Source organism: Lissotriton helveticus, chromosome 7 (assembly GCF_964261635.1).
Source record: "Lissotriton helveticus chromosome 7, aLisHel1.1, whole genome shotgun sequence".
NCBI classification, from domain to species: Eukaryota; Metazoa; Chordata; class Amphibia; order Caudata; family Salamandridae; genus Lissotriton; species Lissotriton helveticus.
Window position 1 is genome coordinate 1,065,201,155 of NC_136068.1, and position 25,565 is coordinate 1,065,226,719.

The 25,565-nt window shown below is 48.5% G+C and overlaps 1 protein-coding gene across 2 annotated transcripts in view; it reads left to right on the forward strand.

Annotated features, from left to right (window-relative positions):
- The first annotated feature begins 6,458 nt into the window (after positions 1–6,458).
- Positions 6,459–25,565, forward strand: part of ENGASE (endo-beta-N-acetylglucosaminidase) — a 225,859-nt gene continuing 206,752 nt past the window's right edge. Inside the window, exon 1 of one of the 2 annotated variants that reach the window (XM_078653981.1) lies at positions 6,459–6,755. Coding sequence is in view for 1 of the 2 variants with exons in the window: in XM_078653980.1 (XP_078510106.1) it covers positions 6,687–6,733 (47 nt within the window). In the remaining variant the exon portion in view is untranslated. The remainder of the gene's footprint in view (positions 6,756–25,565) is intronic. The other variant, XM_078653980.1, reaches the window with a different exon arrangement.

Below are 25,565 nucleotides of genomic sequence, written 5' to 3' on the forward strand. Positions count from 1 at the left end.
CAGAACCACAGCGTGATGTGGAAGCTGTTGGAGAGCGAGTGATGACACTGGAGGAGCATGATCTGGGAACTGCGGAGAACATTCACCGACTTCAGCAGGATGTACTTCGCCTAACTGAACAAAACCTGGACCTCCAGGCACACGCCGAGGACTTAGAGAACTGGTCCCAGCGGAACAATATTAGAATCCAGGCGGTTCCGTGAAAAGGTGAGGGGGATAATCTGCGTGAGTACGCTGGGGCACTTTTTCGTTGAATCCTTGGTGAGGAGGAGGTCCAGGACATTCAGATGTATCGTGTCCATCGTGTTGGACTGCCGCGTGGTGCCAGGGCCCCTCCCCCGGACATTCTGGTATGTGTACATGACTTTCAGATTAAAGAGAGGATTCTCCGGAAGGCCCGTGATCTCAATCCCATACAGTTCCGGGACCACCAACCAGCGCTTTTCCAGGATTTGGCAGCCTCCACCCTCGTCAAATGTAGGGACTTTGAGCCCATCACTAATCACTTGCGGGAGCAAGGCATCCCCTACTCGTGGGGCCACCCGTTTTGACTTATTTTCAAATACAATGGCATACTGGTCCAAGTTTGCTCACTGGACTCGGCCTTCGAGATCTTGGGTCTGGAGCAGAACGAACCCACGCCTGGTAGCAGCAGGTTGCCACCTAGACAGTGCAGGCACTCCATCGAATGGCAGCGTGTTGGAAAGCCCTCTCCATCTGCGAAACTGGTTATGTCCGCAAGTCTGTTGGAGAGGGAGGCTGCTGTCACCTCCGTGGCACTGATAACCGATAATCCTGGGGTCTCTTGAGGCCCATCAGACTGGCACTAGTAGGGACTATATCTGGCGCCGGAGGAGAGCGGTTCTCCAATGAAGATTTGTTGCGCTCCTAAGTCCTTGGAAGTTAGTGCGTCCTGATTCAGGAGCCGGAAGTGTTCTATGAAGGCGCCTGTCCAACAGACTGTTGTTACTTTTGGCGAAATCTGAGTCTTCTTTCCTTTGGAGCTTTCATGTGGTTGGGGTTGGGGTGGGGGGTTTGGTTGGGGGTTTGGGGTTGTTTTAGGGGCTCCACATCAGCTTTCAGGTGACCTGGACGAGGAACCGGGTTGCAGTCGGGGCACCATGGCCCCCTAAGGGGCACTGGCGCTAGGAGTGGCATTAGCTATCCCCCCTCTTCTAAGTGTTATGGGTAGGGACTTAAAGATGATTGTGAGCCTGAATGTTAGGGGTCTAAATAGCCCTGTTAAGCGCTCAGCCATCCTCTCCCTCCAGGAGAATGCGGAAGGCGATGTGTGCCTGCTGCAGGAGACTCACCTTCTTTCTAAATATATTAAACGTATGGCAGATAAATGCTTCCCGCTGCAATTATGGTCCTCAAGTCCGGCTAAGAAACATTGGGTGGCGATTCTTTTTAGCGCGCGCGCGCACTGCAAAGTTCTTTCTCAGGTTGTGGACATTATAGGAAGGTTTTTAGCTGTCCGCGTCCAATGAGGGAAGACGCAGCTCACAATAGGGTCCATCTAGGCTCCGAACCAGAGACAGGAGCCTTTCTTGCGGGCGGCCCTCTCTGAGGTGTTAGCGTCGCCGGACGCATTGATTCTCGTGGGTGGTGATCTGAATATTGTGATGTACTCTGGGGTGGACAGGTCTGAGCAGAGGTCCCACCAGGCGGGGGCAATGTCGCAGGGAGGGAGACAGTGGCTGCTGGAGGGAGGGTTGCATGATGTATGGCGTGTTCAGCACCCGCTAGAGCGCGATTACACCTACTACTCTGCAGCTCACAAAACATACGCGCGCTTGGATCACTTTTTGGCCACGTCCTCTCTCTTACCTCATCTGTCAGTGGCCGAAATCATGCCACGCTCCCTGTCAGATCATGCTCTTATCTGAGTTCTGCTCACCTCCCATGGCGATAGGCCGCCGCCGTCTGGCTGGCGCCTTCGCGACTCCTTGCTTCATTCCGACTCAGTGGTCACGCGGATACGGGACACTATTACCCACTATCTTGCCGATAATGACTTGGAGGGTACACCGCTAGCGTCGGTCTGGGAGGCCTCGAAATTAGTGGTGCGGGGAGAGTTTATAGCGCTTGCAGCTACGTATTCGCGATTGCGCAAAGAGAAGCGCGCTGAGTTGGAGTAGGAGGTAGGCGACTTGGAGGCGATACATATAGAGGGCTGGGGCCCCGAGGGTCTGGAGGGAGTTGGAGATGAAAAGATGCATGGCAGACTACTTAGCATCTTGTGGCATTACGCCCCTGTTTGAGACATCGGCGGATGCTTTAGATTCAGCGATCCGCATACAGGAGGTCATATTCGCGATTGCTCGGCTGAAGGTGGCTAAATCCCCGGGGCCGGATGGCTTCTCTGCCATATTTTATAAAACTTACTGTGTGGAGCTGGCTCCTCTTTTAACCCGTCTCTTTAACTCCTTTCTTGATACAGGAGCAGTGACTCCTTCCATGACCGAGGCGGCGATCACAGTCATTCTTAAACTTGAGAAAGACCCCAAGGATTGCGGTTCGTACAGACCGATCTCGCTGCTCAATATTGATACAAAATTGTTCGCGAGTGTGCTGGTGCGAGACTCAGCCCTTTAATGGATGGGATCATTGACCCGGATCAGGCAGGATTCATCCTGACGCGGCAAGGGGGGACAAAACCAAGCGACTTCTCCACCTCATAGATTTGGCTCATCGCTCTCGTACTCAGGCCTTCTTGCTTTCTATTGACGCGGAGAAGGCCTTTGACCGGGTAGACTGGGACTACCTGTTCGCTGTTCTGAAGGCCTTCGGGGTGGGTGACAACTTCCTGCGCGGGGTTCGGTGCCTCTATGCGGCCCCTAGGGCGGCGGTGCGGGTGAATGGCTGTAAATCAGCCCTCTTCCCCATCACTAGAGGAACGCGACAGGGATGTCCCCTATCCCCGTTGCTTTTTGCGCTCTATAGGGAGCCCTTCTCCCAACGCATTCGGTCCAACATGGGTATCACGGGGATTAAGTTTGGCGCTGATACTCACAAGATTAGCCTGTATGTGGATGATGTTATCTTGTCGCTAACCCAACCTAATATCTCCCTGCAGTATCTGTCGGCGGAACTCCTTGAATTCCAAAAGGTAGCTGGCTTTAAAGTTAACTTCTCAAAATCACAAATCCTTCATGTCTCCATTCCCGATGCAGACGTGCAGGATCTGCAGCGACTTTGCCTTTCAGTGGGTGCACTCCGATATTCTATACCTGGGTATCCGATTTGTCCCCCTCTATTGCTAAAACGGTGTCCTTTAATTATAGACTGCTTGTTGAACAAACTGCCAAGGCCCTCTCTGACTGGTCCCGCCTCAACTTGGCCTGGTACGGGAGGTTGGCTGCGGTGAAAATGACTGTGCTCCCGCGGGCCCTCTACCTCTTCCAAATGCTACCCTTGAGCCCCCCGGCTGGCACTCTCCGGAAACTGCAGGGGCTCCTTAATAAGTTCCTGTGGAACAATAAGCGACCGCGGCTAGCGATGTCCCTCGCCACTATACCGAAGGCGGCTGGCGGGCTGGGTTTTCCCCTGTTGACGGCTTACTATCAGGCGTCCTGTCTCCGGTATATAGCGGAATGGAACAGGCCATTGTCTAGCAAACATTGGAACTTTATGGACCAGACGGTGGCGGGCTGTAACATCTGGCGGGAGTTGTGGTTACCGCGCAAACACAGGGCGTGGGGCCTTTACTCTTCCCCGGTGACCTCCCCGACCCTAAAAGCATGGGACCAATTGGTGCAGCGCAGGGGGTGGACTACCTATCCCTCCCCAATGACTCCTATTGTTGATAATCCCGACTTCCCGCCGGGTTTTGCGTCTCCAGTCTTCCATTGCTGGCGAGAGGAAGGCTGTAGGAGGGTGGGCTCCCTCTTTGACCTTGATGGCCTGATCCCATTTGCCCAATTATGTAAGGAGTACTTCCAGCTGCCAGTCTGACGCTTTCCACTATTTGCAGTTAGAGCACTGGATGACCCAGCCAGCCAATATCGCCTCTATGTCTCGCCCCTTGTCGGTGTTTGAAAAATGGTTAGTTTGCAAGAAGGATGACCGCAAGATCTTCTCTGAGTTATACGCGATGATTCTGCGACATCCTAGCAGCGTACGAAAGCGCAGGTCCGATGGGAGACCGAGCTAGGGCGCCCCATGACAAGAAAGGAGTGGGAGCACATCTTTTACCGCGTACACCACACTGCCTCTAACACTGTGGGTACCGAGTCGGCCTACAAAGTGGCCGCTTATTGGTACTATACCCCGGCGCGCGTGAAGGCATGGGATGTGGCAAAGTCAGGCCCTGCTGGCGGGGGTGGCCTTTCAGGTACTTTGGTGCACTTGTTGTGGCATTGCCCGAAGTTGGTGCGATATTGGAAAATGGTTCTGGATGATGCGTTCCAGATTACATTTCCTCAGGCACCTGAGCATGTGTTGTTGGGGCTTCCTCACCCTAAGTCCTTTCCCTTGCGCTCGCTGAGGGGTAGACAGATTGCATTAGCATTGCTAGCGGCAAGGCAGGTCCTTTTGGCGCAGTGGGGTTCCCCGGCCATACCTGACCCACGGGATTGGATACAAAGGCTTTGGCACATTTTAGCTATGGAACGTCTCTCGATGGGCATGGGTGGAAAGGGCGCTGAATACGCAAAACTATGGGGTCCGTTCCTACAACTCCTTTCTAAAGACCTGCAAGAAGTGACATGCCCGAAATATCTACACATTCTGCAACTCATTCCTTTAGAGCCTAAGGGGGATACGTCGGCGGTCTGAATGGTGCTATGAAGAATCGGTGGGTCCTGGAGGTTGGATGGTGGAATTAGAAGCCGGTGCGAATAAGGGGGGGGGGGTTGGGGTGTTTGTTTTTTCTCCTAATAAAAATGGTGGCTATGGCATTGGAGGGGCTGTTCTTAAAGCTCAAATCTCTTACGCGGGGTCGCCCTCCGGGTTGTAGGCCCAGACGCTGTGTCGTTGGCAAGAGATTGCGCCCTGCCGGCAAGTTGATGTAGGCAGCTGGGCTGTGTATTAAGTTGCTTCCCCACACAATAAAAATTATTGACTCTAAATATATGCTCCAATGCTTTCATAGTTAGTGTCAGTCAGCAGTCTTCTGGAGGATTTATTGTTGTATCCGCAGTTGCTTGGAGTCTTTCCAATCAAATATCTTTTTTATGCAGCGCGGCCATTTTGCCGGGGCATTCTTTATTCTTCTGGTTTTGTCTTTTGCTAGGGTCCGATTTCTAGATTCCAGCACCTTCTTGGGTGTTTTTATTCAGTAACTTTATGTAATGTTGTCTTCTCTAGCTCCTAGCTCCTCTTGCTTCCCAGAATGTTTTTTTTTTTTTTTGCGCAGCGTTATCGTGACGATTTCTTTATTTAATTCGGCATCCAATTTTTTGCATCTTTGTGACCTCAGTTCATGTAGTCGCACATGCCAGAGTTTTCTGTAATTAGCTGTGCCAAAGAACGCTCTGATGTACCTCAGGGTTTTATATCTATGTCAGTGTTCATGTTCCTTCTTATTTTAAACAACTGGTTGTTGGAGAAGTAACCGGTTATAGATTCTTTAATTCCACAAAAAATATTTGCCATTCCATGTTTCACTCACTAATAACATTCTAATCTGTTCTGCATGAACTGGCCAAGAAGAAACAGCTCTTATTCCATGGAAAACGTGTCACTCAGTGTGGTGTCATTTGTGAAACATGCCAGAGTATTCGGGGAGAGCTGCGCCAAGGTTCATTGCTCTGCGAGGTTTGACTATATATGACTTTCATTTTCCTCCTTTATAATAGATTAATTTCCTGTTTTTTACGACTTTGGCGAATCCATTTAAAGTCATTGTGTATTGAACGGGTCTCATTCCAGGTTTCTTAACTGGGGGAATGCCATCGTGTGGAGGTGGTGCCAAAGCCACCTATATTTACAATATGCGTCAGGGGTTTGTCTGTATGTCGTTTCATTTTCCTAATCAATTGGTGTGCTATTGTACCTGATTTTGCCCTCGAATTCAACCGCTATTTTATGGAATCATCTGTCACTACAGGTCATGTCACTTTCGAGACAGACTGACACAATGAGAACACAATACACGGGAAGTACAATTCCAGTATTCGTTGTTTTAGCCTTCGTAGTCGCGTTCAACATTTCTTCCTTTTGTGTTACTACTCCCTTTCACAAATCTTTTGTGTAGGTCCCAAGTGGTGCCACGTGGAGGTGCGTTCAAGGAAGTAAGAGTATGACGAATGTGCCCAGCGTAGCCTGAGAAAAGCCGAGGGACAAATTAGCAATTTTGCATTTAAGCACTTCTCGTCCGGCTCATCACGGAACCTATTGCGGAGCTCAGGAAGAAGTGTTCAGACTCTGCCCCCCCGGGCCCGGGATCGACGTGTGCGGGGAGTACCCCTAGGGGAGGAGCGTGCCGGGTTGGGAGGGGAGGGGCTGCCGGGAAAGGGAGTGTGCCAGCTGTGGCGTGGAGAGGTTCAACCTTCGAGGGTACGTCTGCAGCCCCTGGGAGGGATGCGTGTCGCAGGGAGGGGAGTCTGGAGGCCGGCCCGCCCGCGGGTGGCGCTGCAGTGCTAATGGAGGCGGGATAATGCAGCGGAGCCAGCCCGGCTCTCTGCGTGTGACGGGTGAAGAGGCTGCAGCAGGAAGCGGAGGAGGCTGAACCGAGTCCAGGCATGGAGGGCAGACCGGAAGAAGGACTGCTACCTGTGGAGGAGCGCAGGTCTGTGAGGGGGCGGAGAGCGGTGGGGGAAGTGGGTGTGAAGTGGTTGTTTCTAGAAGTTGTTTGTCCAGGGCGGGGCATCTTCCAGGCTTCTAAGGTAGCCCCCGTAGGGTTTGTTTTCAAGAAGCTCGCTCGACTCGCTCCGTTTCTCGCCTTCGTTCACACCCTCGAGCTTCCTCAAAGCAGCTCTCATTGGTCGAAGGGCAGAGTTGGTGGGCTTGTTACAGAGCACATCTGCTCGCCACTTGTTTATATCCTAGTATGACAGCTCAGCGTGCTAGATGCAAATTAATGTGAAGGTCGCCAGTTTCAATCCTGGTGCTATAGCTCAGTGCGTTACGTGTCTGCTGCAAATCTCTGCGTGTAATAAGCAAGACCTACTATTCTACATTCGTACAGACCTTTAGCAAGTAGACTCTTTCATATATTAGTTTATCTCAGCAGAGGCAACCCCACATGGTCGCACCACCCAAATCCCAATAACTTCAGACCACACACGTTTCTGTTTTATGGAAGAATTGAGGCCGCAGTTTATTAGGCATTTTCAACTTACAAGCGATCCTTTACACACCATTATTTTGTCTGGCGAGTCTGTGTCCTTATCCCATCAACTCTGCACTGTGCCCTACATCCAGTGCAGCTATCTTCGTCAAGGTGACCTATCGCCGTCCTTAACCTCCATTTGCTATGCACTGTGCCCTACATTCAGTGCAGCTATATTTGCCCAGGTAACCCATCACCTGTGGATGCACCCTTTCCTTTCACTCCGGGCAAGCTTCTGCTTCCAGCCCGACCAGGTAACCTTTTACCTCCAGTATCCACGCACTACTTGGGTAAGCGTCTGCTTTAACCCAACCGGACGGCCCTTTTGCTTCCGGTGTCCACTCACTCCCGGGTAACCATCGGGTTCCCACCCGGCCGAGGGACCTTTCACTTCCGGTGTCCACACATTTCCTTCCGGGTAAGCGTCCGGTGTGTACCCTCTTTGTTACCTGGGCAAGCCGATGTGCTTCCCGCCCGTCAAACCTGATTTACTGTTCCCCCACCCATCTCTGCGAGGTGACCCGGTAACCGGAATCCCAACTTCCTCCATGCCACAGGCTCTGCCCTCTGTTGCATAATTGTTTACTTCCTGTTCATCTGAACCCCGGGGGGGCTCGGGGAGCTTGCCAGTGACCCCCTGTGTCCTGACTGCCCCGTTTGCAGTCTGTGCCCGCTTCGCAACCTGCTTTTCTATTCCCCTTGGATCGCTTTGTAAGTACCGCCTGCTGTTCCATCCTCTGACCAAAGGAGCTCTTGCAAGTCCACTATGCCTCTGCGACAAATCTAACCACCTTGTCCAGCCCCCCCCCCCTTGAAATCTTGTTCCTCCGCGGGTGGGTGGGAGGGTCTTCTCCTGACACAATTCCCCGGAGAAAGAGGGCCTTGTGCCCGGTGCCCACCTTTAAATACCCCTACCCCCTGCCACATTCCTAACCCTAGATTTACGGCTGAGCTGGCCCAGCCCTATTCTCTGGTGGGCCCGCTCTTTCTCCTTCCTTATCTCCAGCCAATCCTCTATTGGTGCTCGGGCTACGCTTCCCGGGGGAGGCCTCCACTGAGACCTCCAGCCAGCCACTGTCCCCCTCCCCCTGGGGAGTGGGGGGCTGAACCAAGGGGCATACTGGTGGGCGAGCCAAGTAATTAACAAAGAGAGCGGGTCAAGGGTCTGACTTGGCTCTAAGAGCCGGTGCACAAGCGAAGCCATGAAAATATTTAGCATGTAAACCATGCAACAAACATCATGTAAAAATAGGATCTAGTCTCTTCAAAATTCATAAAAGTGCATTTCTTTAACCTGCAGAAGCAGTTCACCTTAGTGCATTAGATTATATCGCTTTATTTAGCGGTATGTACAACTTACATGTGGCAGAGATTCTTATTGTACACAGAACAATACCAGAGGTCTTTGTTAAGTGCACATCCTGAACTCACATATTTGAAGGTGCTGTCATATGTGATAATGAAAATAAGAAGCCCAGCGGAATAAAACATTTGCCTAGGAAGTGTGGAAGCCTGGATTTATTGCACGGTTTCTAGTTTCACATTGCACAGTTCAGCTACTACATGGGTATTTATTTCTCTCTCATTTGATAAGAAAGGTTAATGTTTGTGTTTAGTTCTTGTTGCAAGATGTTAGGTCATGGGTGGCAGGCAGAAGACACATGAAAGCTTGTCTCTTTTTGGGATCGATGTTCCAAGAGGAGGTTGGGCAGAGCCAGGCATGTAGTTGGAGCCTGACCCGAGCTTTCAGTGGCTCACCCACCTCTAGTTTATCTCTTGCGAAGCAGTGAAATGAGATGCAGAATACATCATTGGGTTTCCTAATGGGTTGCAGAGTCTACAGAGATGTGTGTTTTTCTTTAGCTTGGCTGAATTTGACTTCAGATTCCTGCTGTGGGCTAGGCCTAAACTCAGTGGCGGCTGGCATCTATGGGGAGAGGTGAAGCGGGAAAATGGGTGGTGGGTAAAAATAATAAACACTTACTTGCAACACTTCCGACCCCTGCCTCGATGCACTCCTTCCTCCTGTAGTGCTATCCCTTAAGAAGTGCCTTAACCAGTTCTAGCGATGCTTTCATGCACTTACTCTAACTCACCTGTTTTAAGACAGCTGGGTTAGAGGTTTCAAAGTGCGCATGTCTGGCTGGCCTTTGCCAGACAGTCAGCCAAAAAAACATGCACATGTTGAAAAGTGCTGAGGCAGCCCACCCTCCACCCTGCTGCTGCTACTCCGCAGCGGCTCTGCCCCCGGCCTGACGTGAGTGTCAGGACAGATTATATTGAAAAATAAAATAGTAATAAACCAACCTTATTACCATTTTATTTTTCAATTCTGGGACATTTTAACCAGTGGGGCAACACTCCTCTGCTTAAATGGAGGAGCTGCCCCTGCCTAAACTCAGACAAAAGGTATTACTTTTTATCTGTGAAGTGAGGCATTTGGAGCTGGATCCTGCTGGAGTAAGAGACACCAACTTGAATGTTCACCACACTCACAGGCTGCTTTATTATGCTGCACAGCATACCATGGCCCTCATTACGAGTGGCCCAGAAAATGGCCCTTTTTTCCCCAGCCCTGGGATTATGGCTTCTGGACGTATTTGTAACTCCAGGAGTGGTGAAAATCGAGACTATCACAAGTTGTAGCCTGGGCGTCCCCTTAGAAATAAGGAATTATTTGGGAAACTGTATTTCTGGTCAGTTTTCCCTGTAAATTCTTTATAACCCGTTGGAATTTCACATAGTGATTTTGGCGACTTCCTGTGTGAAAATGAACACATCTGCAGAAACACAGCAGATCTCATAATTGTGATGGGGTCGGTAACTCCTGATATCAGCTCCTTCAGAATTTAAGAAGGCGCTTATAATGAGGTACAGTGAATGCTTGGTTCATGAATGTCAGTAACCTGCACCAGGACATGGGACAATTCACCAGGGACTGCACATGACACAGTTCCAGCATAATAATAGCTGCTGGAACTGAAATTCAGCAGGTCCCCTCCCCTCTCAACCCAAATACTCCACAGTTATTGATAGTACATTGATCAAAGGTTTCTTCAGTCAAACTGGGCACTATATTAGGACCAACAGCAGCAGCGCTGGTGCAGTCTGAACCTGATGATATGTATATGTGTATGGGGGTACAGTAGATGAGCTGGGATTGGGGAACTACCCAGGAGTGAGGAAGATCAATTCAGTGAGATTTCTCAGTGGCCAAATGCTTGAATTACTGTGATGGTTTTCACCTCTTCTCCCTTAAGATGACTCCTGAAACTACAGTTTTGCCATAGGATAAGACACAAGGTATGTGGGTATAAATCAATGTCCTAGTTTTATTCACTACCAATAGTCCAACAATTTAAGTGCACCATAACATAATGGAGGAACAACACAGTCTGGAAGCACAGTCATTGGGTGTAAGGCCTTCTTCTTCAAGCTTTTCCCTTCAGTACTTCAGTCAGGGCCGGCGCTCCCCCAAAAGGAAAACAGAACAAGCATTTACAATGCAATAGGTCTCGCAGCATTTAATTTAGAGCTTTTAACATTATTTTGTGACCAAGTTCTTTGTAATGAAATGATAATGCTTAATATTATTTGTTCGCGCCGCCGTAGACAAAGCAGAAATATATTAATACAGAGTTGTGAGAAGTCTGCTTTACATATAAAACCGCGCGCGACCGGCTCCGATCGCTTTCGCTTTCCCCACCGGAAGTCAGGCAATGTCGCCTGTGACGGGGGCGGGGCCGCGTCAGGACCGGAAGAGGAGGCATGCGTATCGCGGCCCGGGGCTCCTGTGAGCAGTGGAGAACCCCGGGCCCGCCAGCAGGAGGTTAGGCGACTGTTGCGGGGCTCCCTTGACCAAGAGGGAGCCCCGTGAAAGGAGCTGGCAAGAGCTGCAGCGGCGGAGTCCCCCGAGATTGCCCCGGTAAGTTAGAAAGGGCTGGGGGGTGTGGTGTGCGGTGTGCGGGGGGGGGCGAGGGGGGCAGCACTCGTGTGTCTGTGTGCGTGTGTATGTGTGTGTGGGAGGCTGTATGTGCGTGCGTGCGTGGGCGCTTCTGTGTGTGTGTGTGTGTGAGAGAGTGCGCGTGCTCGTTTGAAATCGCCTCCAAGGCGATGCGCGCGGCCAGCAGTGTCTCCTGGAAAGGAGACACGGCAACAATAGGCTGTCGGCGGACACGCGCTTCCGCGCGTGCAGCCGAGACCTAAAAAAGGACACTACTGTCACTGTCCACTCTATATTCTTATAACTTTATATTGTGCTCCCCATCACCATCATTCTTAGGGCACTACTTTTTTTTTTTTTTAAAACCTTTATTTGCATCAACAGGATAGACATGCGTGGGCCCACAACCAATCCGGCCGGCCACAATTAAAATTATCAAAAGTCAAAATAAGCAACACAAGGCCAGCTGGCAGGCAGGCAAACATATTTAAAACAATGCTAAGCAAAGGACAAGCGACATTAACGGCCCAATATCAGGATCAATGAGGTCCATTTTTAGGTCTAGCTGACGTTAGCATTCATGCGAAGCATGAATGCTGTCATCTCGACAACTAATGTGATCCGTATTTAGGAGAGTGGACACCAAAGTGTTACGAGCGTTTTCAGTGTCGGATTTCACCGCGGGAGCGAGCGCGCTTGCGCAGACCGCAGGGCTTGCATGCAAACACGGCGCGCACACAGGCAGGCCCCATCCCCTGCACGCACAGGCACACGCGCGCACACACACGCAGACAGGCACAACACACGCAGGCACATACAAGCGCGCGCACCCCCCCTCTCCCCTCTTCAGGCACGCACAGACTTCACATCAGCCCTGGGCCCCACTCACCGACTGCGCTCTTCCGGCGGGGCTCCTCACGGCGCGTCTCATCTTCTCAATCGGGGCTCCCTCAGGTCAGAGGAGCCCCGCAACAGGCGCCACACTCCTCCTTCTCCCCGGCCCCCTCCTGGGGACCCGGGCTACCCAGGACCGGCAGGGCGCTCCATGCGCCGGCAGGCCGCCTCACGGACATCAGGAGGCGGGACTTCTGGGCGGCCGCGAGCGGATTGGCCGGCCGGCCAAGGGGCTTCCGGGTCGCCGCGGGCAGCGTGGCGGCACTCTTCCGATCACTACAACAACAGGAGATGTGCACGCGACTGGCCGCTGGCGTCTCGTTTTAGAACTTGTTTTTAGTTTCCTGGGAATCTGAGACAGCATTCGGCCGGCTCAGACTTGTCCTCGTGATCGCGCTTAACATCTTCCGATTATCAACAAATCACAATGTTCTTAAAAAAAATATATATCAGATCTGTGTAATGCAATTTGATGTACATGGGCCGAGCTAGGGCTAAATAAAAACTGCTAATAAGGACAACTATTTGTAATCAGCTCCGGACTAAATGAAAAATGCGCGCGCGCATTTTCTCTCTACAAGTGTACATTTTTTACGACAAAAATGGTCTCATATTCCCGGATTTCACGCAAACGTGGTGAAAGAATACTTCACAACGTTGTAGAATTGTGATATTTTTCCATCAAACTTCACAAAACGTTCACTTCAGATGAAAAAAAGATATCTTTGCTCTCGTCTGCTCATCAGACCCGGCGCCCGCAGCTCCAGCAGGCATGGATTTGAACATAGATGTCTGGTATCACACCTCGCGCTCCATCGACCCGAAGAAGTGCCTGTCACGGAGCCGGGCTGTCCACTATTGCCGTACGGTACAGACTCCTCTTTGTGCTTTGTTTAGTCTCCTTTCTGCGCTGCATTTAACACCTCAACTGTCCTGACCTGGATTTCACAGGAGCAGATGTTTCCATGGCTCCACCTGCCGCGAAGCCCAGGTTTCCCGTGAATGGCGCCTTCTCTGTCACCGAGTGCAGTTATTCCTGTCCGTGGCGGCGTGGGCGCTGTACCGTGGCCTGCTGTTACCTGGTTTCTATTTGTGTCTATTCTCCCCCCCCCCCCCCCACACACACACACTTCACTTGTATGGTCGTCCACTCCTGACCGGGGGCCATTCTTTGCCATCTCTGCCCCCCCCCCCATCAGAAAGCGGTCCACGGTTCTAGTCGAGGGACATTATGGACCCATCACTCCTGCCTCTGTGTTTGCCTAGTCCTGCCTGGAGGTTTGTGTCTGCTGCTCTCTGTTTAAGACCACAGAGCGCTGCTGCTCGCTGACACTGCCTGGCGACCCCTGCAACGCCCTCTCTGTCTCAAGCGGCCCGACATCAAAAGCCCATTCCACCCTCAGTCAGCCAATCCTGGGAGCATGGAGCTGCCAGTGCTATTGCCACCAGCATGCAAGCATCGCTGGCAGCCCTGCTGCCCTTGCCATCTCTCTCAGCCGTGCGACTGCCACCTGCACCAGCATGCACGCACCTCTGCTATTACTACCCTTGCCAAAAACGTAGCTGCCTTTACCACTGCCCTAATGCTTTCGCTCCGAAGTACCATTGCCGGCAGTGCACGCTTCCCTTCTACTACTGTCGCTGCCAACACCGTCACTGCCAGAAACACTACCCTGGTCATCTCTCTCAGCAGCGTTACCTGTACCACTGCTATCAGAGCTAGCATGTTAGCATACAGGCCAGTACCACTGCCTTTCGGGTGCATTTTCTGTGCCGCTGACACCAGCGGTTTTCGCTGCCGAAATAGTCACTGCTAGTGGCGCTGCTCTAATGTCCACCAGCATTCTCACCACCACCGGTATGATCAGTGCCGGCTTTTGAGTAGCCATTGAATGTACAAGCAATCACTGCCTTCCCTGTTATCCTTATACAACCACTGACTGAATATGCGGCTTGAGAACAGGGTTTGTTGCACATTTTATTCCCAGGTATCTTTGCTGCATGTCTTTGATCTTTATGTTGATTTCACGCGGCAGTGCTGGGTACATTTTATGCGTAATTCCTTGGTTTAACTTTTGTCAATACTCAGCACGTTACGCAATTTGGTTGTGAAAAAATGTACAACACAGCATCACTCAGGGCTGCCACAGCATCACTCAGGGCCGCCACAGCATTACTCAGGGCCGCCACAGCATCACTCAGGGCCTCCACAGCATCACTCAGGGGCACCACAATATCACTATGCGCTACCACAGCATCACTGAACGCCACAGCATCACTCGTCACCATCAACGCATCAATATGTGCAACCATTCAACAACAAGTGGTTCAAATATGTTCTCTCAATGTTTCAAGCTTTATTACAAAATGTCACAAAAAGATGTTAATATTTCACTTCTGTTCTTGGATTTTCGTCACAATAAAATACACTGAACATAATCTTCACAAAAGTTATTTACAAAAGTTTAAGCTATTGCCATTATAAATTACAATCACTTTTATTTAAGTATTAATTATTAAAAAAATTAATAGCCATTTTTATTTGTAATATCAATACATCTAAGTCACGTAAATATAAAACATGTTGCATTACACATGCTATAGGTGTCACATTTGCGAAAGTTACAACTATTGGCATTGTAAATGACAAAGCTATTAATTTAGCCATTTTCAAAACCAACATATAAATAAAATAATTGTCATTTACAAGACCAATAGCTCAAACTTTCCTAATGCGAGACCTATTGCATTGCAAATGCTTGTTATAATAGGGGACAAGGCTCATGGCAGATTCATAAAATACGGAAAAACAATAAACAAAAATACACCCTCGCCAAAATGGGAAGAGGAGGGGGAAGGGAGGGGGGAAGTGAAGACACGAGTCGGTCGTAGCACAAAACAAACGCAAAATATAGTAGATAAGCATACAAGTACTACCAGCATCTCACGCCCCCCACCCAATAACACGCTAACGAAGGCAAGGGGAGCAGATAACCTGCACAATCGAAACCTACTCGCCATACGAGCCTGGGGAAAAAGGGGGGGGGGCGGGGGAGGGAAGGGGGAGGGGGGAGGGAAAGGGGAAAAATAGGGGGGAAACAGAGGGGAGGAAACCAATAAGGGCAAGAACAGGGAAAGGGGAAGAAGGAGGAACAGAGAAAAAGAAATATAAAAGGAGAAACACAATCATGCAAGATGGGCGCCACCCCGGGCCAGGCATCCCGCGGCTAATAATACAGAAGAAAGTAGAGAGCTGGCGAGAAGAAGGGTATGGCAGTCGCGACGGAGCATCGAAACAGATAAAAGTGACATAGCGACAGACCCCAACCCACTCATGCCAGAGAAGCGAGGACAGAAGCGGCACCGTTATAAAGGGATAGAAAAGGGCCATAGAACCGAAAAAGAAACATCTGAAAGACCCCGCCCACCCGTCCCACCCCGCACCCCTGCAGAAGGCTACGGCCTACCCTCCAAACAGCGTGCCTGTCGCCCTAATCCGAAACCCGAAATATAGTTGAGAAAGAAAGTAGAATAAGGAGACAAAAAGAAGGAGGAAAGGGAATATGAAACAAAAATAAGATGTGAGGGAGGAGCCAGAGGATATGAGCAAACACACTCGGCTACGACCCTCCCCCGACCAGCAAATGAATAATTATCAAATCAGTGCTACACCTTCACATACAGCAAAAACCCGCAGGGGGGGAAATTTTAACGTTTCACAATGTCGAGAGTACAAGCATCAGTGCAACAGACAGGTAAACCAGCAGTCTATCAGTGTCTTGCAACTTACCCCCAGCCCTTCCTAATCACGAAACCAACCCAATAAAGGATAACATGAAGCGGACCACCCAACACAGAATAATCGTAATGTTGACCAGGGTTACGGCAGTGATGTAGAGTAGGGAGAGCCACCATACTAATGGAATACAAAAAGTCAATGAAGCAAGTCAATTGTAGCAGCAACGACAGGGCAAGCAAAAGCAAGCCGGAGTCCAGTTTCGCAGTTCGACAATGCAAAGGTACCCCACCAGGACAAAAGCTCGAAGCCATCGAAGCGGGAGCAAACAGCGGTCCACCGTAGTTCCCAATTGTCCGGGAAGGAGCAGATCTCCGCGTCGTGTGCAAGTCCTCGAAGTCCGGGCGGTGAGAAAGCGGAGGTTCAAAAGCCACTGGCCCATCAAGCGGCCGAAGAACAGCGACAGCCGCTCCTGGCGCAGCCGAAGGGGGCAAAGCAATGGAGGCATCAGGACGATAGGGGTGCATGAAAGAGCGATGACCCAAAATGGCAGCGGGCCGCATGGGGTCGGGAGAAGCACCGGGGGCCAAAACAGCGTACAAGGACATCAAGGCGTCCAGGACATCTCCGAGCGTGGGCGCTCGAGCACACGCCCAGGCCTCCGCGCAATCCGGCCAGCAAGGTTCGTCGGTGCAGAGCGGATCACCCCCCACGTTGTTGGTAGCCATTTAGTGAGTTTCGCCGCCCCGCACTCCACCGTCGGCCCCCAAACAGTTCCCAAATGTAGGACTTTACAGACTTCCGGAGGTTCCCAACAATGGCCTCACCGGCACAGAACGCACGGTCCACAAATCGGGGCCGGTTCAGGATCGCCGGGGCATACACACAACGGCTCCCACCAGTGGCTCACTCTCGCGGCCGGGGCCGGCAATCTCAGCACCGCCGGTCGGGTCCCACAGGCGAGGTCCCGGTCTCGAGCGCCCGGAGGCCCCAATCCCACCGAGGGCACAGCTGCGGACCCACAGCACGCAGGAGCCTCCGGACCAGACGGTGAGTAAGAGTGGGTCGTTAAGTTCCAAAATCTGTAGTGAAGTATCGTCGCAGTACAGGATATATTGCAGGATATTCGAGGTTGGCCGGAGGTCCGACGGAGCCGAGCTAAAAGGCGGCCATTACGCTCTCGAGCTCCTTAGGGCACTACTTAGTGAGGATCAGTATAAACAACAGTAGGGCTAGGAAGGTGAAGGGTTCTGTGTAGAGGACTCCACTCAAGCTCTTATTAGTGCTCCTACTTGTGCCACATCCCAAAAAGCCCTTCTCTGCCAACCTCCTCCTCTCCCTTTCCTTCCAAGTCACTTGCCTGGAGCTACGGTCCCCCTGGACTGTAGCGTTCCCCCTGGACCGTAGCGTTGGGTATCTCGGTGTCCTGTTTCGTGGGACTACCGGATACAAGCGCGGTGTGTGTTGGAGACTTCTCCCTCCTTTGGTCCGCTCCGCCGCCGTCCTCTACTCCGCAAGGCTCCTCCGGTATGAGTATGTCTCTCTTTGCTGCTTCCTCCACTCGTCTGCTCTCCTTCCTCTTGTCTGCTCTCCTTCCTCTCGCCGTCCTCCTAGCTCCTCTTGCCGCAATCTCTCAACCGGCCGCAGCTGTGCCAACCGCCTCTCTCCTTCCGTGACGTCATTCCTTCCCTGCCGCGGACTGCTAGACTGCTGGCTCCCCTTTCGAATGGCGTCCAGCCGGGCACCATCTTGGAGGTCCCGTTTGTTCCGGTCTCGGCCTCGGCCCAGCCCATATTACATTACCTCTCTTCTTGGGATGGACGCTCAGGCCATTCTGATATAGGGAATCTGGATAGGTAGTCTACATTGCCTTGCAATTTTCCTGGCATGTGAAGAGTCTGAAAGGAAATGGACTGTAAGGCTAAGAATCAGTGTAAGATTTTAGCATTGGTGTCCTTATTGGTGGCTAACCAAGTTAGATGAGCATGCTCCGTTACTAAAAAGAAAGTGCGTTCTAGCAAGTTTTACTGTAGTGACTCCATAACCCACTTTACGGCTAGGCATTCTTTCTCCATTGTAGCATATCTGGTCTCTCTCAGGAATAGCTTCCTGCTCAAGAATAACACTGGTTTAAGCAGACCCTGAGAATCTGGCTGTGAGAGTACTTCTCCAGGTACTCTTATCAGAAGCATCAGTTTGTAGCACAAACAACTTTTTGTATTCTGGGCAAGTCAGTACTGGGGCACTACACAGTAAAGTCTTTAGAGTCTCGAAGCTCTCTCCTTGTGGGGGACCCCAGTCTATATTAGCTCTAAAAGGTTTGTGTCTTAGCAAATCAGTAAGGGGGCTGGCCACTTCTGATAACTGAGGGATAAATCTCCGGTAGTACCCCACCAATCTCAAAAAGGCTTGTACCTCTTTTCTAGTGGTAGCTCTGGGAATACTTTGGATCGCTTCCAGCTTGTTAATTTGAGGTTTAAGAGTTCCCTCACTTATAGTATATCCTAAATAGTTGATCTTATGGGTGCCCAGTGTGGTTTTCTTTGGGTTCATGGTTAACCCCGCTTGTGTCAAGGTTTCAAATACGTTTCTTAGATGTCAAATGGGTCTCCCAGTCTGGACTATACACTACAATATCATCCAAGTAGGCAACTGCATATTTGTGATGTGCCCGAAAGAGGATGTCCATCCTATTACTGGCAGATAGTTTGGGCCCCATCAGAGGCTGTTCACCCTTTTCATCCTCCCCTAGACCTTTTGGTACATCCAATGTTTTGTGAATGGTTACAGGATTCACTGTTTGGACTACACTCTGTCACTGGATTCTTCCCATTTCTTAAGAAGATTTATGTGATAGGTCTGTCCAATTTTATTGGTGTGAGGAACTGCGACCCGATATGAGACAGGTGTCACTTTTTGAGTCACCGTTAATGGTCCTTGCCATGTGGCCAACAGTTTCTTGTCAGAGGAGGGAAGAAGTATTAGAACCTTGTCTCCCAACAGTCCTTTCTCTCATGTGACTGTTACGATCATACTGCTCTTTCTGTTTAGCTTGGACTTTGTCCATATTCTGATGTATGTTGTAGCTAGTGTCTCCTTTAGTGTTTGCATGAACCCTAGGAGCGGCTTACACTCGTCTTCCTCTTCTGTCCATTGTTCAGCGGCCATCTCCAATAAAGTACGGGGTTTTCTTCCGAACAGGAGTTCAAAAGGACAGAATCCCGTAGACTTTTGCTCATGAGTTCTAATTGCGAACATAACTAAGGGCAGTTTCCTATCCCAGTCCTTTCCTGTCTCTCCTATCAGTTTTTTCAGGATAGTTTTGATGGTTTTATTGTATCTTTCGACCAGACCGCCTGTCTGTGGATGATAGACGGCTGTCCGAATTTGGTGTACCCCCAAGAGCTTACATATCTCTTTCATAAGCTTAGCCATAAAAGGAGGCCCCTGGTCAGTGAGAAGTTCTAAGGGAAAACCCACTCTAGAGAAAAAAGACACCATGGCCTGAGCTACTGTTAGTGTGGTCATACTAGTGAGAGGTATAGCTTCGGGGTATCTGGTGGCATAGTCCACCAGAACCAATATGTACTGATGTCCCCGAGATGACGGAAGTAATGGTCCTACAAGGTCCATCCCTACCCTTTGGAACGGAACATCAATAATCGGTAGAGGCTGTAATAGTACCTTTCTGTCTTTGGAGGGGTTGATCAACTGATATTTGGGACAAACGGCACATAATTTGGCAGTTTCTCGATACACTCCTGGCCAATAAAATCTTTCTAAGATATACTTCAAGGTCAGTTCTTGTCCGTAGTGACCCCCTCCTGCTTGGTTGTGAGCTAACTGTAAGGCTTGTTCCCTAAAAGCCACTGGTACTAGTAACTGTTCAGTCTTGCCACCCTGCCCGTCACTCATTCTGTATAACAATCCTCTTTTTATGAAAAAATAGGGTTCTACCTTCTCTGGCTCGACCTCCTGTACTTGATTCCATGCATTCATAAGGGTGCTGTCATCCTTCTGGGCGGCGCGAAAACTCCTAGCGGGAGTACTTCCATCTTCTGGGGCAAAGAGTAAACATGAGGCAAGAGATTGGCAGGCATGCGTATATCTCTCTCTTTCTCGTCTCTTTTAATTTTTTGATTTCTTTCCCCTATCACTGGGGCTAGCTATGATCTCATTGGAAAAGGGTGCCTCCTGTAACCATTCCACGTCAGCCCCTTGTTTGGACACCTCTGTCAGATACTCATGAAAATGGGGATAGTCAGTACCTAGGAGAGTGTTTTCTGGAAGTGTCGGGACGGCTCCCACCTTTCTCACTTGAGGATACCCATCAATTTCAAGTAATACTTCTGCCAATGGATATGACTTAAAGCCTCCATGAACACATGAAACGAAGACTGTCTCTCCATTAACATACAGAATTTAACGGAACCAAGTCCTGGGCCACTACTGTATGATGACAACTTGTGTCCAAAAGAGCCTCGATAGGGCGACCATTGAGTCTAATAGCCTTCTTTTACCTTTGTCTACGAACTCCGGTTACCAGGACCCTGCCCCGGGACCAACCCACCTTGATTGGTTCTAAGCCGTTATTATTTAAAGGACAATTACGGGCTATGTGCCCACACTCTGCACATTTAAAACATTGGGGTCCCACTTGGGCTGGGAGAGTTGTCTTTGGGAATGGTTTAGTGGCCGGTCTAGGCATAGAAAAGGATCTCTTCTCTCCTCCCTCTGTTGCCGCTTTTGGGGTAGGTTTGGAAAAAAGAATAGGAGCTCTTCCTGTTGGGGCTTTGAAGTCAGGGGACCTATGATATGCACATGCTAATTCAATGGTAGATTGAGAAGTGAGCCCGGGATGTTGTTTTAGCCACGCCCTCGTGTTGCTAGTTAATGCCTCCAGATACTGCTCTAAAAATATTTGTTCAGTGACCTTTTCCATAGAGGAAGAATGAGGCTGGAGCCACCGGTTTCTGTCGCTGACCCGATAGAACAACGCTCTTGGATTATATCCAGTGACCCATTTCTCTTTCCTAAAACGTGTGCAGTAGTACTCATGCTCACATCCCAATCTTTCTAAAATGGATTTCTTTATGTCCAGGTAGGGAGTAACTCCGGCGGGATTGGCAGCTTGGTACGTCGCTTGTAACTCCCCTGATAGCAATGGAGCTATATATTGACCCCATCTCTCAGGAGGCCAAGTAGCGGTAGTAGCAACCCTCTCAAAGTTTGTAAAAAACGAAATCCGGATCTTCGCCCTCCTGAAAGTTTTGCAGTACACTGCTGGGGATATTAGGGTGTACTCTGGCATTAGAGATAGCATCCGTGAGTCGCGAAATGGCGATGTCCTGCACTTTCTGATTGCAAGTTAAGAGAATCACCTGTTCCTTCATTGCGGCTTGAAAAGTTTCCCTTTATTTGTGTGCATTCTAATTCTGTTGCTCCAATACCAATTGCAAGTGTCTCTGCCCTTCTACTAACTGAGTTATCATGTCCTGTACTGTTACGGGCTGCGTCATCTTGTTTCAGATGACAATATTCCACTTATGACACCACTGTGATGGTTTTCACCTCTTCTCCCTTAAGATGACTCCTGAATCTACAGGCTGGCCTTAGGATAAGACACGAGGTATGTTGATATAAATCAATGTCTTAGTTTTTATTCACTACCAATAGTCCAACAATTTAAGTGCACAACAACATAATGGAGGAACAACACAGTTTGGAAGCACAATCATTGAGTGTAAGGCCTTCTTCTTCAAGCTTTTCCCTTCAGTACTTCAGTCAGGGCCGGCGCTCCCCCAAAAGGAAAACAGAAAAAAGACACTACTGTCACTGTCCACTCTATATTCTTATAACTTTATATTGTGCTCCCCATCACATTTAGTAGTTGAAGTGGCTACACCCCTGATGCATGTGAAAGGAAAAAAGTGAACACAATAGATTCTTACTGATGATCAGTGGCGCTCACCTTGGGCACCAGCCTAGAGCGTAAGCACCCTTTGCGGAAAGAAACCACAGGTAGAGAGCTCTAGAGCAAAAGGACCCCAATTCACTGAGCCTGCATATTGAGGTAATTGCTTTCAGGGATACATATTATAAACCTCCCCAATGGCAGAAACAAATGTATTTGTTGAAAGGGTAACATTAAAGGTTGGCCGCAAGCTGGAACAAGAGTTCTAAGAGGTGAAGTTGTGTTTTAGGAGCTTGAAAGGCTCCCAACTCTCCCCGTGGATCTAGTAAAACATAACCATTGCACAGTTATTGTCAGAATTGAGAGACTCTTATTGAATTAGTCCTGTAGAAAGTTTAGACTAAAATGGTCCTCACAATCTTTAGATGAGGACTCTCTCTTGACACCGAGATTGGAAATAGAAGCAGTGATGGCCATGAGAATCTGCCTTAGAACGTCTCCAGGAGGCCTCGGTAGAAGTAACAAATGAACCGGAGAGGGCTTCAGGGCTATTTATAGTTTCGTGGATATTTGCAAAAGGCGGCTCTATTTAGAGTGCCCTAAATTGGGCCGAAGGTACATTCATCACAGAGTAAACTAGGGAATACACTCTCAATAGGGTGGACATGAAATCAGCTGATTTTTGTAATGTCTGCCAAACTCTGAATATTAACTACCGCCAAGTCGCTGACGACCATCGTGAATTCCAGGGGAGACTACAAGACAACAGAGGAACAAGGAGATACATCTGGCAAGGAGACCTGTGGGCTAAAAAAAATCCACCCCAAGCTCCCTCAAACCTAAACATTAATCTGTAGACAAGGATGTTGTCCATAGTCACTAATAAGTCTACTTAGCAAACCGTTTGTTGAGGGAGTCAACGATTAAGAGGGAGGGATGGAATGTCTAAGAGGACGGGAACACCCTAACTATTCAATCTACCGCTTTTTTTTTTTAAATTAAGGTGATACTTCGGATACAACACATTCATAATTATCATTTCAACAATACATTAGGTCCTTAATATTTCTACAAAGTGCAGATATGCATAAGTGGAATAGCCCGGTATACTTTCAATAAAGTGCAAGTGTGTGAAGTTTAGCAGCCGCCCTTTCAATAGATTAGATCCTTAATATGTCCATAAAGTGCATATGTACTCAAAAGGAGATAGTCAACTATACTGTAAATAAAAGGTACTTAAGCTGATTCATAGGATACAACACATTCATCATTATAATTTCAACAATACATTAGATCCTCTATATCACTACAAAGCGAAGATGTGCATAATTGGAATAGTCTGGTATACTTTCAAAAAAGTGCTAGTGTGTGAAGTTTAGCAGCCTTCGTTTCAATACATTAGATCCTTAATATGTCCAGAAAGTGCATAGGTACTCAAAGGGAGCTAGTCAAATATACTCTCAATAAAGTACAAGATTTATCAGCTAATCATTGAAAGCCATAGAAAATACCATTCCTAAAAAATTAAAGTGCAGCTTTGCTTTGTTTAGCAGCGAACCATAAAGTGCATCTCATCAGCTTTCATTCTTGATCTCCTCGAGACCATTGTTTTAATAGTAAATTTTCCACGCATTGATCTAATTTGGAGATTGCAATATTTCTATATACTATGTTACTTACTAACTCATCGAGGATATCAAATACTACTAGTCAGAGTCCTGCCCTATTTGTTTTCAATCTCCTTCGTAAATTGCCAGGAGGCGCTGAATCTTTTGAGACCACCAACCCTTTTTGCATATGCCTCCTCAGACTTTTTAGTTCAACTCATTTTGTTGTACCATTCCTGATAGGTTGGTCCTCTATTTGTCTTCTAATTCTACAAAATCAAAGCACGGGCAATTAAAGAGATAATAGTAATAAATACATCCACCCCATGTCTCAGTGCTTGATTTTGACTTTGTCTACAGAACCCAAAGAGTGCCCCACCTACCTCCAGGTTCCATCCGTCTGTTTAACCCCCTGCTTAAGGCATCTAGTACTTCTTCCGAGAACAGAGCAATCCCAGGACAGGTAAAAACGTATGTAACCAATCGCCCCCACCCCTTAACTGCTTACAGCAAAAGCAGTGATCTTCCAACTCCGGATAATTTATTTAGAGGGCTTTAGGAGTATGATATGCCATCCATCAAGCTAAAAAGGACATTCTCTTAAAGTTGTCAACTCTTAAGGTCTTATTTCCTAATTTTGAAATTACCTGCCATTCGGCCTCCGAAAAAGTACATTGGGTTGTCAGTGTGATATTTTCTAAGAACCGTTTCACCAAATAGCACTGCCCATGACTCCGTAGTAGCCTATACCAATTTCCTACCTCCTCATCTTTGTCCTAAACAAGTCATTCATTCATTATTGGTGAAGAGATGGAACACATTTGAATTTTGCATTTTCTTATGATTTGCAGGTACCCAAAGTGAAAAAGCTAGCAGCGATCTCCGCATCTTGCTTGAATATTCTGCCAAGATATATAGTTCCCTCCATTTAAAAAAATGTCCCACTTATTTCAATCCATTTGCATAGCAATACCTCATATGGCTACTTGGTATTTGCAGACCCAGCGCCTTACATTAATTTAGCTGCACATACCCATACCCTGCAGATTGTCCCTTTTGAGGCATAAAATGCTTGAAGACTCCAGCAATACTCCTGGCGTGTTTTGTATCTTTCCTTTTTTGTCAATTTTTCTGTCTTTTTAAATAACATTAACTGTTATCCCACCTCCTGCACCATCTTTTATTTAAAAAAATATCCTGAGATCCTTTAGCATCTATAATCCCAATTATCCTATCTACAAGGGCTGCTTCATAATAACGTATACATATTAGGTAATGCTATTTCCCCCCTGGCTAACATCCAGCTAAAGCACTGGAAATGTAACTCTTGGAGCCTTTTTATTCCAAATAAAACGCCTAAAGAGTGCAATTCCTTAAAATACACCCTAATAATTTTCATCGGTATATTGGTAAAAACAAAAGTCAACAAAGGTAGGATAGACATTTTTATCAGAGCTATGCACCTTATCAGTGCAAGAGGGAGAAATGCCCATCTATCCAATAAATCTTTTCTTTTTTTTTCACAACAAAATTTTATTGTCCATATCCAAAAGACGCCTGATACGGCGTTGCACAAAAACAGCGTTAGGTACATATCACGGATATTGGTGTCGACATTTAGCAGCATTACATAATGAAGAATTCTGTACAGAACAACTTGTCATAATAACAAATAACAACCGTGTCGCCCATCTACAATAAATATAAAGCATCTAATAATGATAGGTCTACATCACGACCATCTATACATTCCCACATATCAACCATGTTCAAGTCAGTCACTCTGTTGGTGGATCAGGAACAGGCTCCAGGTAAATCCCCCGATAATCTGCCCATCTCTTCCAGCAAAGATAGGTATCTCAAGCCCCATGCAGAAATCTAAACCCTTTTTCCAGACCTCTAGGCGGGCAGGTATCTTTCCAGTGTTTTGCCATGTCGCGCTTTGCAAGTGTGAGACCCAGTAACAATAGGTGCCGTTAGTACACATTTCCCCCTATGTCATCTGTAATATGTAGGAGGGTCAATCTGGGCGTATTAGGGACATCCCCCCTTAGTACCTGTGACAAACAGGAAATAACACTGTGCCCAAATTTCGAGAGGGATGTTCATGACCAGTGTTGAGCAATGTACCGTCAACTGCACCGCACCTCAAACAGATCAGGGAGGTAATTTGTCCCACCCGCCACAGCTGATGT